Source organism: Capricornis sumatraensis, chromosome 15 (assembly GCF_032405125.1).
Source record: "Capricornis sumatraensis isolate serow.1 chromosome 15, serow.2, whole genome shotgun sequence".
NCBI lineage: Eukaryota > Metazoa > Chordata > Mammalia > Artiodactyla > Bovidae > Capricornis > Capricornis sumatraensis.
Window position 1 is genome coordinate 59662008 of NC_091083.1, and position 15921 is coordinate 59677928.

General features: G+C 48.6%; 1 protein-coding gene across 1 annotated transcript in view; it reads right to left on the reverse strand.

Annotated features, from left to right (window-relative positions):
* Positions 1–291: 291 nt before the first annotated feature.
* Positions 292–15921, reverse strand: part of CDH26 (cadherin 26) — a 48935-nt gene continuing 33305 nt past the window's right edge. Inside the window, exons 10-16 of the mRNA XM_068986789.1 lie at positions 14017–14159; positions 12103–12342; positions 11047–11268; positions 10141–10271; positions 8631–8708; positions 1907–1981; positions 292–495 (exon numbers count right to left, since the gene is read on the reverse strand). Coding sequence (XP_068842890.1) covers positions 292–495; positions 1907–1981; positions 8631–8708; positions 10141–10271; positions 11047–11268; positions 12103–12342; positions 14017–14159 — 1093 coding nt within the window. The remainder of the gene's footprint in view (positions 496–1906; positions 1982–8630; positions 8709–10140; positions 10272–11046; positions 11269–12102; positions 12343–14016; positions 14160–15921) is intronic.

The window sequence follows — 15921 nt, forward strand, 5'->3', positions numbered from 1 at the left end:
TGGATTATATTTCATATATTCTCAGAGTTGGCCTGCTCATGGAAGCAAGGAATTACACAATTAAATTGAAATTTCTCTAGAAAATATGCCTGACAAATTTTTTTAAAAGTATGGCCTGCTGTTTTGTTTTGGTTCAAGATGTCCCAGAATCTCCAATCATTTAATCCAGACTCAGTTTACCCTCATTCTGTTAGAACTAGAAGGTAATGTTTAAAAAACAAAAGGAGAAAAGCATTCTAGAATAGTGATTTCCCCTTGTGAATTATTCCAATTCACCAAAATATGCATTTTTTAGGAACGAAAAGCTGACTCAGAATATATTTCTTCTAGCGGAGCAGCCTTTGGCCCCAAAGAGTCCAGCAAGTCAGGCGGTAGGTCATGTTCAGAGAAGGTGAGAGAACTGAGGCTGTCTGCTTGCTCACACTCGCCCTCCTCTGCATAGACGTGAGGTGGGTAGCCAAGATCACCCTCGGGGTCGTGGGTGCCACAGAGCTGCTGGAGGGGAACCAGGGAGAGCAGGTGAGTGCCGTGGCCTGTCCCATCACAGGCCTTTCTACAGACTCAGATAAGGCAGCAAGCTCAGGGGAGGGACCCCGTCACACTCCTCCTCATCTCAGGGAGGGAACACTGACAATGATGGTGCCCCTGACCTGGGCAGGATGACGGGAACACGGAAGAAAACCGCCCACCCCTTCCACCCTCTTAGGGTAGACTCATCCCTCACCAAGGCCTGAGACCTCCCCTCCTGGCCCTATGCCTGCTGTCACCTTGAATGACCATCCTCAATACATGTTTGTGGGATGGACGGATGGGTGAGGTTAAAGGGCTTTCCCCTGTTGAACTTCAAATACCCTAGAAGGTTGCTAATGGAAGTCTGAGCCTGTTTCATAGGTTGAGGTGGGGATGGGTTTACAAGACTCTTCTAAGCCATCACTGGCTCACAGCATTTGTGTGAGAATGAACTCATCTAGGACCTGAAGACGTTCAGAATCAGACCCCCACACACACCATGTCCCCAGGCTCTCAGCCAGCTGTGTCCACCTTGCTCGGCTCGCGGGGGCTCCTCCAGGCTCTCCATTTAGTGGGAATATCGTCTCCTGGCCCTGAATCTACTGGTGCCCAGACCTGCTGACCACAGTACCTGGGAAACTTCATCCTTACATCACACACCGGCAGGGACTGTGGTCACCGTGTGGCCCTATGCCTTGGGGCATGGGTGGTGGTGGGAAGCCAGCTGACAGGTGGATCCAGGGGCTGGGACCGGGGTGTCATCAGTCCCGTCATGTTCCCTCAGTGCAGCCAAGTAGATAACTAAGGATGGGACTGGTGAGCACACAGCAAACCAGGGTCTGCAGGGGTTCTGTGCTCAAAGCTCCCAAGGCCTGTGACAACAGAAGCTTCCAGCCCTGATTCAGCAGTTTAGAAGCCCTGTGAGATCAATAATTCATCATAAACCCCAACTAAGTTAGAAGGCTCACAAGGGAAAGCACTGGGCCTTCTAATCTGCTGTTTTTCCCTCCTCTCACACCACCCAGCTCAGCTCCAAGTTTGCACTAATGAAGGCTCCCTGCCTGCCTGGGGGACAGGAGGATGGGCCTCAGCAGGAAGCAGCCTCCTTCAGCCCAGTCAGACGGTGAACTGGTCCCCACCCGCTCCATCCACAGGGCACAGCTGTGTGGGGTGGAGAGGGCAGATACACAGATGTGAATGTGGGTAAGCAAGATGACATGTAATGATAACCAGGGACTAAACTAGAAGGGTTCTCACTTCCCATGACCCGTCTTCATCCACTCTAATAGCCAGAGGAAGGGGCCCCCAGGCACGTCTCACAAAACAGGTCCCCAGGAGGCTCCGATGAGCACCCAGACCCTCTAACGCGGCATCTGCAGAGTTGGGGGCCTCTCACCTGACTCAGCACCTCCGCCATCACTCCTGCTCTCATTTCCAGGGGTCCTCTGGGCACCGCGGTATCAAGCCAAACCTGAAAAGTGAAGAAAAGAGTCCTAACCCTATCGGAGTCAGCTCACAGCTCCCCTCAGTTGATGGCCTCTGCTGGCTGGCACACGGGGGCCACCACCAGGTGGAGGACTGTCTCAGCTCTCCTGGAGGGGACAACAGGCCGAGGACAGTTTAACCAGATGTCACCTCCATGTGTGCAGGGAGAAAGGGCAGCCCTGCCGGTTTTGACTGATGGACTGGTGGACCCTCCACGCCTTGGCTTCCAGGGTAGAAGGAAGCCGAGTGAGCCTGGCCAGCAGGGTTTGGGTCTGGTCCACAAACGTGAATCAGCAAGAGGCTGACTGTCCCACATGGGGAAGCTCATCTCACTGCCTGTCCCCACAACACACAGCTCATCTCAGGTTCCAATCCCCCTCCTCCTGCCTTGGCAGGTCAGCCGCACCTTGTGCGCACAGGGTGCCGAGCGGCCTTCTCTCTCTCATGGACCCGGGTCTCAAGTTATGGCTGAGGAGTGGGGTAGAGCCATGAGGTGGGCTTAGCATGCCCCACGTGGGGGCCACCTGGGACCCCAGAGACCCCCACCTGCATCGTGTAGTCAGGCCCATGCAGGTGAGGCCAAGCAGCCCCTCACTCAGCCTCACACAGGTGCAGGGCCTCCACCCAAGGTGAGAGGAATGTAGTGATGAGCATGCAAGGTGCAAGAGAGGCCGCCTGTACCTGGGGCCTCTCAGGAAGAGGAGGGAAGGCCAGCAGAGGCCAGGAGGCTGGAGGCAGCCCAGACCTGCAGGCGGAGGACAGTGCAAGAGAGACCAGACGACCGCAGGTCTCAGGGCTGCAGACCATCCCGGGACAACGGCCAGCTGTCAGGTGGGTTTAAATTGGAGAGTGACATGAGAGCTTTCCCTGGTGGCTCAGAGGGTAAAGTGTCTGCCTGCAATGCAGAAGACCCAGATTCGATCCCTGGGTTGAGAAGATTCCCTGGAGAAGGAAATGGCAACCCATTCCAATATTCTTGCCTGGAGAATCCCACGGATGGAGGAGCCTGGTAGGCCATAGTCCATGGGGTCCCAAAGAGTGGGACACGACTGAGTGACTTCACTTTCACTTTCAGAAACACATTGGTGACTTTTACAGCTGCAATGACTTCTCATCACCCCTGAATTTAGGGGTACTTTGTATACTCCGGGCTTCCTGGTGGTACAGAGGTTAAAGCGTCTGCCTGCAATGTGGGAGACCTGGGTTCGATCCCTGGGTCGGGAAGATCCCCTGGAGAAGGAAATGGCAACCCACTCCAGTATTCTTGCCTGGAGAATCCCATGGACAGAGGAGCATGGTGGGCTACAGTCCACGGGTCGCAAAGAGTCGGACATGACTAAGCGACTTCACTTTCACTTTGTATACTCCAGAAGATGTGTATAAAACACTGTGAAGTTTGGGATAATTTTACATGTCCATGAAGATATACACACACCTGTCTGTACCCGTATCTGTCTATACACATAAACCCATCCTATCACCATTGCGAACTGAACTAAACACTCCTAGCCAAAGAGATAGCAGGGATAACCCCTACCAGCAACCCTGGAGACCTGCTGCCTGGCGACGCTGTGTCCTCAGTCACTGCCCTCCAGCTCCGTGGGCCTCTCGGAGGAGGATACAAGAGACATAGGCCCTTCCTCCAACGTGCTTGCTCGTCAGATCCTGTGGTCCTTCCCAGTCTGGTGGAAGGCACAGCACCAGTCTCCAGGGCAACTCAGGGTCGATTTTTGCTTGAGTAGATTTTAAGTTCCACCACACGCCACTTTTTGCTGCTTTTGCTTCATTTTGCTGCACTTACCGCACGTGACTCTGTCAAGGCCAAGAGCACAGTTTCCCTCCCCCAGCCACTCGGAACGGAGGACCTGGCTTCATGCATGTTCCCAGGACCCACGACTCCTCGAAGGTACTTCAGCAAGAGTGTTTGAATTTCATTCTAATTATGTGAAAGTTGTTTTAATAATAATATTTAATGTTATTTTTCCAATATAATGGAGAAGGGCTTACATCTTTTTAACTGAGGCCTCCCAACATGTTAATAAAAGCAAAAATATTATAATTTGCTTTTATGAAACTTGAATGAAGCTTTTTATCACTTGTTTGCTAAATCAAGAGAACCTGATACGATAAGCTGAGCTCCCTTAAAGATATCTGAAACTGTTTATTGTCATAAATTGAAATTTTCTTGACACGTTAAGAATAGATTTCAACAATGTGAGGCAATGAATTAGGTTCTAAGGAAGAACTCTGCAAACTTCCTCCACTATAGCCAACTTTCTTTTTATTGTTATTGTTTCCAGTTGAATCACTGTTTTTATTTGTTGCTTTGGTAACAGGTGTATGTTGTAAATGGCATTGCACTTCAAAATCAGTACTAATAAAAAGCTGCTCTTTCCTATTTTATTTATAATTGCATTCTTTGTAAGATCTCATTGGTAAAGAAGGATACAGTATTGTAAAGTAAAAAAATAAAAATAAATAAAGGTGGGAAGAAAAAAAGAAAGGTTTAGGAGGAAATGGACTAGTGGCCCCTATGGTCCCCTTAGTTCAAAACTTCTATAAATCCATAAAGAATCAAAGCAAAAGAATACTCAGGCCTTCACCAAGTTCCTAGCTTCTCAGCAGCAAAAGAAACTTGTCAGGGACTGAAATCCTCTGGTGCTTTCAGGTCTGGAGGTAAGTACTTTACTCAGTTCCCATCTGCTCCCTAGAAGTCATGGTTCAGACCGTAAAGAATCCGCCTGCCAATTCAGGAGACCCAGGTTCAGTCCCTGGGTTGGGAAGACCCCCTGGAGAAGGTAATGGCTACCCACTCCAGTATTCTTGCCTGGAGAATCCCGTGGACAGAGAAGCCTGGTGGGCTACAGTCCATAGGGCTGCAAAGAGTCAGACAGGACTGACTGACTAACACTTTCACTTTTTTCACTGCTTCCCACATTCACTGCTTTCAGCTTATTTGGATGTTGGTCGGGTGTATTTTTACCACCTTCCCCCTTCCCAGTTTCCCATTTTCAGGGCTTCCCACGGCTGCCAGGACCGTAAGGTCACTCTTTTCATGGTAACTTCTTCATTGGTACTTACAGGAGTAGAGTATTTGTTTCTCACACTTGGCTCAAAAAACACGCCATGACCCTGAAATTATTTTAGAAAATGAAAAATTAATTAAAGTAAAAAAAATGAATTATTTATTGGTTTCATATAAGTTACCCAAGATGCAAACACATAACTAGAAATTCTTGTAACCATAAGGCCTCCTGTTTCTGCACTAAAGGTATCTAATGATAGCTTCTGCTGCTGCTGCTAAGTCGCTTCAGTCATGTCCGACTCAGTGCGACCCCATAGACGGCAGCCCACCAGGCTCCCCCGTCCCTGGGATTCTCCAGACAAGAACACTGGAGTGGGTTGCCATTTCCTTCTCCAATGCATGAAAGAGAAAAGTGAAAGTGAAGTTGCCTGGTCATGTCCGACTGCTAGCAATCCCATGGACTGCAGCCTACCAGCCTCCTCCGTTCATGGGATTTTCCAGGCAAGAGTACTGGAGTGGGGTGCCATTGCCTTCTCTGTCTAATGATAGCAGTGTAGGTATTCCTAGCAGAAACCCATGGGTGAGTTTTATAGTTGCTTTGTGCGGATGGAACACGAAAATATGAGATTTTCAAGCCCATCTTGGGTCTACAAAATTCACATCAGACTCACGGTATGCTGAGAGTGTGGCCTCAAAGTCTGTGAATGTGGCCCATTCATCCCTAAGACCCAAGACTGGTTACATAATTGGAAGGACCCAGCACAAAAAATGTGAGCCCCTTGCCAGATACGAAGTGTTTCAAGATGGTGACAGGAGAGTATTAACCAAGTACAAGGCCCTTCTGAGCACAGGGGCCTGTGGGACTGACTGGGTTCCATGCCTATGAAGCTGACCCTTCCACGGTCAGAGGGACACACCTATCAATGCACAAGCCCTTTCAACGATTCATGGAATCATGTTTGTGCAAAAGAGAAGAACTCATTTTTATCTTGGCTCAAATGTAGCCTGAGAAAAATAATGAATTATAGAGCACTTGAATTTTTTCTTAAAAGCTTTCCGTCATGAAAACAATGACTCTTTGGCCCTTGAGAACCCATTTTAGCTCGTGTCAGAAGAGGAAATTTTTTGTTAAACTAATAGCTAGCTACACTGCTGCTGCTGCTGCTAAGTCACTTCAGTCATGTCCGACTCTGTGCGACCCCATAGATGGAAGCCCACCAGGCTCCGCCATGCCTGGGATTTTCCAGGCAAGAACACTGGAGTGGGTTGCCATTTCCTTCTCCAATGCATGAAAGTGAAAAGTGAAAGTGAATTTGCTCAGTCGTGTCCGACTCTTCGCGACTCCATGGACTGCAGCCTTCCAGGCTCCCCCATCCATGGAATTTTCCAGGCAAGAGTACTGGAGTGGGGTGCCATTGCCTTCTCTGAGCTAGCTACACTAATGAAGTCCAAATAAGGTCTGTATTTGAGGCCTGTGTCAATGGTGTCATACCAAAGTCAGTTTTCTGGTTTTGATAACATACTAGGTAGACTATCATCTTGGGGAAAGCTGTGTGGAAGGCATACAGGAACTCTGAACTATTTTTACAACCGTGTGTAAGCCTGAAAAGTCATCTTAAAAAGCACAGCTATAGTTTTAGAATGTGTACATGGAGTATATAAGGACACGGATCAGTTTGGCAAGAGGCGTGGAGTCACTGAACTGGAAGTTGGTTAGGGCCAAGGCCACTGCTCTTGATCTTATAGATGACCTCTGATACCCGGACATGAACACAGAGAAATGTATTTATTTGTGGCTGTCATATTTGATCAGAGCTATCAAATAACAACTCAGTAACAACCAACAATCACAATAGTTAGTTAGATATATGAGAAGGTTTTCACCAGTATGTGTTTGTTCTACCAGAATCACAGAACCTTCTAGAAGGGAACCCACTGTCCATCACCAGTGAAGTCCCAGCAGCAGGAGCAAAGCCATGCAGCTCACTGGAGTTCCCAGGACAAGGTGTACTTGGTCAGATGCACTCAATGGAGAAGGTAGTGTTTCTTTTATATCCTAGGGGAAAACGCTGGTTTGCTCCAAAGGTAACGCATTTCCCTCTGGGTGAAAATAAAGAAGCTACACCTTTTCCTGCTCAGATACTCACATGCAAATAAAAATTAGCATTATGATGAGGGGGAGGGGAAATGGAAGTAAAAAAGGAAAGGTGAAGAGAAGCAAGAAAAAAAGAATAAAATAAAGTGGGTATATGTGACCCAACGTGACGTGAAGATTCTAACATTCTATGGATGATATTATAGACACCTGCCAACTGAATATGCACACAAGATCTAGAAGCTGACACAGACAGATGAAACTGTTTAGATCTAGGGATGGGATTGTGGACAATTTTTGCTTTGGGTTTCTATTTTTAACATAAGCCCTTCAATCATGAAATGAAATTTCAAAAAAAAATAAAGCAGGCACAGGTCCTCAGTAACAGTTCTAAGGAAGTCTGTGCCTTGTCACAGATTTTAAAATAGCAGGTCACCTGATAATCATAAGTGACACTCTCACTGAGGGAAGGTGTGTAAATGGCTGACTATCAAACCAGCCACAACAGGTACACTGACTATTTGCAGGACATCATAAAGGGAACCTAGAGATCCACCAGAAAATAGAAGAGCAGCCTTGGTGTCCTCCCCTGCAGATGGGGGAGCAAGTACCCTCTGGTAAAGATGCAGGGATTATACTTGCAGAGTGCAAACCCCAGGGCACGATTAGTGGGCCAGAGGAGTTCTTACTGTGCTTACCAGGAGCTCTGGCCTCCAGAAGCTTATAGACCAGTCAAGGAAGAGAGGCCCCTGCCAGCCCTCCCCAGGAGTCTCCGTACTCCCTCCCTCTGGGAACATGGAGTGGTGGGCAGATGCCCTCTGGCCCTGGCCCTGCTCTCCCCAGCCAGGTGCCTGCACAATAAATGAAAGCAGCCCTGGGTCAACTTGGTCTTTTCTAAAGTGGAGTCTTCATCCGCTTAGAGAAGGGAAAGTTTAGCCAGACTGGGAACAGGGTTTCAAATGACACTGAACTGCGTGGTAAGAAAAATCAGTTCCTGTCTAATTCCTCATCCGTGCTCCTAATGACATCAAGGAGGAAGTGTCCGTCAGGTGCCAGCCTGTCCTGGTTCCCTCTCTCTTTCCACATTTTCTACCTAGAATTACAGGGTTCTATTTCTATTGTGTCTATGTTTCACCCACCTGCTCTTTATACAAGTAAAACTTGTTTTCTGCTTACAATTGAAATATTAAATTTCCTGTTTAAAGAAATGCACTTCTTTTGGACACAAGTCCATTTAAAGGAAATAATGTTTAAAGTCATGAAATTAGCATTGGACGGACTGGAGTGTGGCCCTGAGCCATCCAACACTTGAGCTGGGAGCAAAGGCATGTGAGGCTGAGCAGAATTGCAGGGGTTTTGCAGGTGGGGGTGGGGTGAAAGCAGGTGTGGCGTGGGCCTGTAGGGGGACTTCCCAGGATGTGGGTGGGGGAGTAGCCATGGTGTCCCCCTCGCATTGAATGATCATCGAAGTCACCCCTCTTGTTTCAACACAAGCAGCAAACGAGCCACACTCACCTTAGCTCCCAGCTTGGCGCCCGCCTCGGCTGGGCTGATGGACAGGGCTGGCATGTGATCCCTGAGGTATGATCTTCCCTGTGGGACAGAGGGAAAGAAATATGACTGGGGCTGAAATTACAGATGGCGGCATTAAACACAGAGAACAGGGAGTAATGTCTCCCCTCTGGCATCACAGACAGCATCCTGAGCCTGGAAAACACAGCCTGTTCTGTGAAGCAGGAGGGCAACCCTGACAAGCGGACACTTTGTAATCGCTGGTCAGGAAGTGAAGTTTCTTGTTGTTTAGCGGTTCACCTGAAGTGATGGCAACAACAAAAACCAAGCAACCAAAGAGAAAACCTTGTTGCAATCAGCCTCAGCATCTCAAAACTGGTCCTTGCCCTCTTCCAAACCTCAGTGATGGCTCTTGGGGTTACCGCGGTGGGCAGTGCTGTGTGGAGCCTTATCCATTTCTCACTCAACAAATACTCACCGAGGGACTCGGAAGTTGAGAAGTGCTGGATTTCTTCTCTTTTAAAAAGACTGATTTATTTATTATTTCAGCTGTGGTGGGTCTTTGTTGCTGCGAGGGCTTTCTCTAGTTGCTCCAGGTGGGGACTACTCTTCATCTCGGTGCTTGGGATTCTCACTGTGGTGGCTTCTCTTGTTGCAGAGCGCAGGCTCTCGGGCACACGCTCAGTAGTTGTGGCCCACGGGCTCAGTTGCTCTGCAGCATGTGGGATCTTCCCAGACCAGGGATCGAACCAGTGTCTCTTCTCCTGCACTGGCAGGCAGATTCTTGACCACTGGACCACCAGGAAAGGCCTGGATTTCTTTTCTAAGGGCTCACTGGCTTCCCCACAGAGAGGGGAGGACCCCGTTGTGTCCTGCAGACCCTTTTGATCAGGGGGCGTGTCCGGTGGCAGACAAGGAGAAGGCAGGTGGAATCAGTGATGGTGTCTAGATGAAGGGAATCTTCTCAACAGTATGCAATGTGCCCAGTGTGTGGATGCAGGCTGGTGTATTCTATTCACATAAGATGGAATAACAGGGAAGTGTGGACACAGTGGGGCAGCCTTATTTACCACTGGCTACAAGGACATAATTGGTACCTGCTGTTAGTAATACTAGAGAAACTCACCTGAAAATGTCATTTGCCCTAAATAAAGTTTCTCGGCCTCATCACTGCTAACACTCAGGCAGGTGACTTCTCTGTCATGGGGGCTGTCCTGAGCACAGCAGAACAGCCTGCCATGTCCCCCGGTTGGTTCTACCCACCAGACACAACAGCATCACCCGCCCCCACCTCCCCGGCCAACTCTGCACTCGCAGTTGAGTTGTAACCACCAACACACCTCTAGACACTGCCAGCTATCCCCTGGGGTGGGGATGGGGGTCAGAATTGCCCCCAGTTGAGAGCCAGTGCCCTAGACAAGTGTGACGAGATGATGACATGAGGGGTGGTGAATGAGAGCAGTATGGAGGGCCTACCGCATGGTCCTCATGAGTCACAGTCCAGCTCCACTACCTGGGGAGGATCGGCTCTGCTCTCCTCGTTCCACGCGATCAGGGTCTGGATCCCCTCATCCTGTGGCACGGAGCGACCCTGCCCCTTGGCTTCAGACACAAGGCGGCATCGCAGCAGGAGGAGCAGAGCGGCTGTGACGAGACGAGAAGGAGAGGAGATGCCGGAGCTCCGGCCGATCAGAGGTTCCCTCCCACAGGAGCCTGCGCTGCTGGCATAGAACTCGGCTGGGGGCTCATGGGGGCAAGCTGAACCTTCATCAGTCTTTGCAGCCTCAGCGCTTAGCACAGCCTGGGGCACAGTAGGTGAGAGGTCTGATTTGTCGGACTGATTGAGTAATACTATGTGACCAGCAATATTCTACTATCTCCTTGAAAATTGAGCTTCCTTGTTAGCCTTTGCCAAGCCTGGGAGCTTGTGTACATTGCTGTCCTCAGCTATTAAAATCACCTCTGCTCTGTTGCTCAGTCATGTCTGACTTTTTGCGACCCCATGGACTATAGCCCGCCAGGTTCCTCTGCCCATGGGATTTCTCAGGCAAGAATACTGGAGCGGGTTGTCATTTCCTTCTCCAGGGCATCTTCCTGACCCAGGGATTGAACCCGCATCTCCTGCTTGGCAGGAATCCACAGACAGTGGACCGCTGTCCTTAGACAGTGTCTGTCTCTAGGTTCCATTGCTATAAAGTCTGCTACTGAGCAGAAGCCCCCCTTGCCAGGCAGGCAGCCTGTCTGACCAGGGTAGAAACCTCCCATCCAAGCCTGGGCCTCCCATGAGCCTGGGGGTCATTCTCAAAGGCACCCCACTGACCTCGGCCATCTGCGCTCCCCACCCCTGAGGACTCTATGCCCTTGGCTTATACCCAGGGAGAGGAGCTGCATTCCCAGGACAGCTCCTGTCTATGCTGACCTGCCAGAGCCAGGAACGCTACACAGAGAGGGACCAGGGCGCCCGGCAGGACCCCAGCTCTCGAGACGAGGGGCTCCGCACAGGTGAATCCATCGGGACAGGAGCAGACCCTCACGTGGACAGTCTGCTTCTGGGAAAGTCCCTGTTTGTCTCCGATGAGAAGCGGCACAGAGTAGTCACCAAGTGGAAGGGTTCTCTGCATTAGAAGTTCCACTGAATAACCTGCAGAGGGAGGGGGACCTTAGCTGCGTTGTGTTCATTCGCTCAGCTGCTCGGGGGTTATTTCTTAATGCCTCCCTCGTGCCAGGCTCTGTAGGAAGTTTGAGGTGGCCATGACCACTCTCTCTCATGGACACCTTCTACTGCTAAGTCGCTTCAGTCGTGTCCGACTCTTAGCGACCCCATGGACTGCAGCCTACCAGGCACCTCCGTCCATGGGCTTTTCCAGGCAAGAGTTCTGGAGTGGGGTGCCATTGCCTTCTCCCCCATGGACACCAGCTGCATGTAAAGTGGTTCCCAAGACCACCCTCAGGTTGATGATTCTCTAGAAGGGCTCAGGACTCACTGTGAACTGTCTACTCATGGCTATGGAAACAGCACCCCAGTTTTTCTTTAGGGGCACCCACACTTTCTGAACTCTTTGCCCGTGTGGATCAGGAGGGGCTAAGCCCAGATCCCAGCCCGGTCCAGGTTTGGGCTCAGAACCAGCCATCCAGTACATCTGCCCTCCCAATCCCCACCCAGGGTTGAGCAGGGCAGGTGGCTCAAGCCTTGTGATGATGTACACCTTCTTGCCAGGCACCAGAAAGAGTCCCAGGGACTCCTGCCACCCTACTGTCTCCAAAGGAGAGCCTGCCTGCAGACGAAGGGACCACAAAGCCAAGGTCAAGAGCCACCACCGCCAGGAAGTCCTCTGTGCACCCAGGTCTGCTGGGACACAGGCTTACCTGCCCCTTTCTTGGTGACATAAGCTAGCACATTCCCCTTGGCCTGAGTGTGTGTGAGTCAGGTTTCTGTCCTTTTCCAGCCTTTCTCTCTGGCCAGTGTGATACGCACCCCTGTTTTCCCCCAGTCTCCACATGTCTTCAGTGTCTCCCCACGTGCTGTCCAATTTGAAGGTGAACGGGTTGGAGTAGGGCTCTAGGTCGCTGTCCTCCGCCTCGATGAGGAGGGGTTTGTCTCCTGCAGACTGACAGACTTCCAGGTGCTGAGAGCTCGGGCGGAGCATGGGAGCGTTGTCGTTGACGTCTGACAGGAAGAGCAGCATGGTCCCCGTTCCCGTCTGTGGAGGGACACCTGGGTGGGGAGGAGGATATCCCAGCAGGGCTGCTGATTAATTCCAGAGGCTGCTCAAGCACACAGACGCCTGCGAATGAGCGCTCTCGGCCTCTGCAGAAAAGAACCACTCCACGGAGACACTGAAGCCAATTCCCTTTCAATAAGCTTTATTGCAAGGGCTGGATCTGTTTTCCTGCTCTTTTGAAAATCTGGGTAGGATAAGTTAACAAAACATTTGTTGAATGAGGGACAATTATCGAGTAGATGATAATATCAGCCATGGAAGTTGTTAAAGCAGGCGGGGGGCGGGGGGGAGCAGCAGCGGGGGATGGATGTGATGTGGTTCTGGAGACCTCAGCTTCTATACTGGGTCCACACTGCGATCCTGGTCTGGATCCTGCACTAGAGTTTTGCAAGGTGTCGCCCCTGGAGGACACTGGGCAACAGGTACTTGGGATCCCACTACCTTATTTCTAAAAACTGCATGTGTGTCTACAATGACCTCAAAATAAAAATTTATTTTTTTAAAACTATTCCGATGAAACTGGAGCCGATTATACAGAGTGAAGTAAGCCAGAAAGAAAAACACCAATACAGTATACTAACACATATATATGGAATCTAGAAAGATGGCAATGACGACCCTGTATGCAAGACAGGAAAAAAGACACAGCTGTGTATAACGGACTTTTGGACTCAGAGGGAGAGGGAGAGGGTGGGATGATTTTGGAGAATGGCATTCTATCATGTATACTATCATGTAAGAATTGAATCGCCAGTCCATGTCTGACGCAGGATACAGCATGCTTGGGGTTGGTGCATGGGATGACCCACTGAGATGTTATGGGGAGGGAGGTGGGAGGGGGGTTCATGTTTGGGAACGCATGTAAGAATTAAAGATTTTAAAATTAAAAAAAAGAAAAAGAAAAAGAAAAAAAAATAAAAAATAAAACTATTCCACTGAAAAAACAGTGCCATTCAATAAAATATCCATAACAGAATTATGGAACCCTCACCTAAAGCCAATTAGGAACACAGATTTAATATCTCCCTAAGCAACATCAATTATACAACTGTTAATTATGCAAATGTGATATACAACCATGTATGCCTGGGAATCTGGGTTCATAAGACAACTCTTATTACAATTCTAATTTGCAGATTTTCTTAAATACAATCATTAAAATTACTTGATATATTTTATTTTTCTAGCTTTCTGCTTTGGTAGGTTTAGAAATACAGCCTTGAGAGAGATTATAGAGAAAAGTGTTAAAACATGCTGATAAAAATCACCGATCCTGGTTGATGACAAATTTGTCCTGCACCGTCACATTTTTCTGAGCTTATAAGACGGTCCAAGTGCAGAGAAACTGCTCATGTTTATCATATGCAATTGGCTTTGACAAAGAGCTAGAGAGTTGTCTTAAGAACAGATGAAAAAGATGCTGTGGTGGTGGCTGTGTCCTTATCAGGCTCATCATCTCTTCTGAATGAACACTGCCCCTCTTTCTATGGCATAGCCCCCTAATTTGCCATTTCAAGAATTATCATCAAAAATAATCATCAGTATAGATGCACAATGATAAAAAGGTTTATATCTTTCCCAGTTGTGCTGAAAGACACTCACGTGTGTCATTTCCCTTAGGAGCAAGAAAACATAGCCCCCTCTGACAATTCTGGGTCAGTGCTTACCATCATCAACAGCATGAGCGATGATTACATAAATGCTGTCATTGACATGAGGAGATTCGCGGTCAACCGGCTTCACAGTGATGACTACCCCAGAGCGCTCATCTATGCTGACCCAGTTTGCGGGATCATAAGCCAGTTTGTATCTTGCAGAAGAAAACACATGTAATTTTTAAAATTAAAAAGTTAAATCAAGAGACAAGTCCAAATATACCATGGCAGACACAATTCCCATTGTGAATCCGGGAAATTGTAAGAACCTCTGTTAGGAGTGTTCCTGGCTCTGATGAAGGCCCAGAGACCTGAGGCCCGACCAGAGTGTCAGAGCAATATTCACTGAACACCAGGTGTCCTGTCCTTGTCGGGCTGCACATAACTCTGTCCACCTCGGGGAAAACATTTCATCCTGGAACAGAGCCAGTCTTCAGTTGCCTGCAGGAGCTGGTGGCTTCATGTTAAGCCAAGCCCTCCTGTGCAACAGAAGCACAAGACTATATTACCCCTGGAGCCTAGAGGATTCACACGTGGGTAATACAGCCAGGCGACGTGGTTGTCTACATCCTGCTTCATCTGTGTGCACCTGGTAACCCTTTTAATGGGCGAGCACACCTGGCCTACCAGAATTCCCCAAGATCTGTCAGAGTCAGATGGCAGCCATCAGAACCAACTGGGACCATCGGAACCCAACCTACCTGCTGAGAGACCCACAGAAGGAAAGGCCCGGACCCCCAGGCAAACAGAAAGGATGTCGCTCCCCAAAACAGCTAAAGACAGGGGATTTCATGTGCCTTCTCTTCCTCATCACTTAAAGGCCCCGGAAAAGGTCAGTAACTCTGTCTGATATTTGTCAAGTCAGGGTTTACAAAGGGACCAACCATACTCTAGGGACAGGAATATAGCCCTGAATCAGATTTGGGGTCTCTGTGGGTATCCCCCAGATGAGGTCCAGGCAGGGACTAGGAGCATCAGCATCATCTTGGAACTTGTTAGAAATGCAAATCCAAGACCTCAAAATCAGAGACCCCAAGGGTGAGACCCAGCAAAGGGCATTTAACAGGCCTTCCAAGTGACTCTGATTCATGCTGCAGTTGGGCCTCTTTAACTCAGCACTTGCCTGCATAGACCTGTGGTGGTCTAGAACTCCAGGTCAGCTGCCCCCAAGGAGATAAGAAAACTGAGAAGCAAGCGTCAGGAAATTTTTATAGTCAGTGGCGTTACTGTGGTCCCCAAGCACATGATCATTTTTTTGTAATTTATTTTTAAATATTTTAAAAAATTATTATTCCACAGTGAACTGGAAATTTTGAAAAGCAAATCTGGTCCTTCTCGATGGTTAAGTCAAGAAGCATTGCTCTAAGGAAGAATCTCAAACTCTAGTGCACACAGGGGTGTCCTGAGCAGGTCCAAGAAATGAGCAAAGCTGGTCGGATAAGGATTGATGTCAACTGATGAGCAAGAGGTCAAAGGGATCTCCCCCCATGCCCCTAATGATCATGACCCCATTGGACACAGATTTAGTAATGCCAAATCTTCCTCTGTTTCAAGAACATTCAGATAATTCAGGTTGTTAGCATAGTCTTGATTTTTAAATGCTGGCAGCTTTATTATCTCTTTCTTTTTATTGTAGTAAAATGCACATAACATACAATTTACCACCTTCCTCATTTTAAATTGCATTTCAGTGGGATTAAATATTAATACATCACACTGCTATGCAACCATCACCACCATCCATCTCCACAGCTCTTTTCATTCTTGTAAAATTGAACTCTATGCCTACCAAACAATAACTCTCCATTTCCCCTCCTGCCAGCCCCTAGAAATCACCATTATATTTTATTTCTTTATGAGTTTTGACTACTCTAAGTACCTCCTATAAGTGGAATTGTACAGAATTTGTCTTTTTGT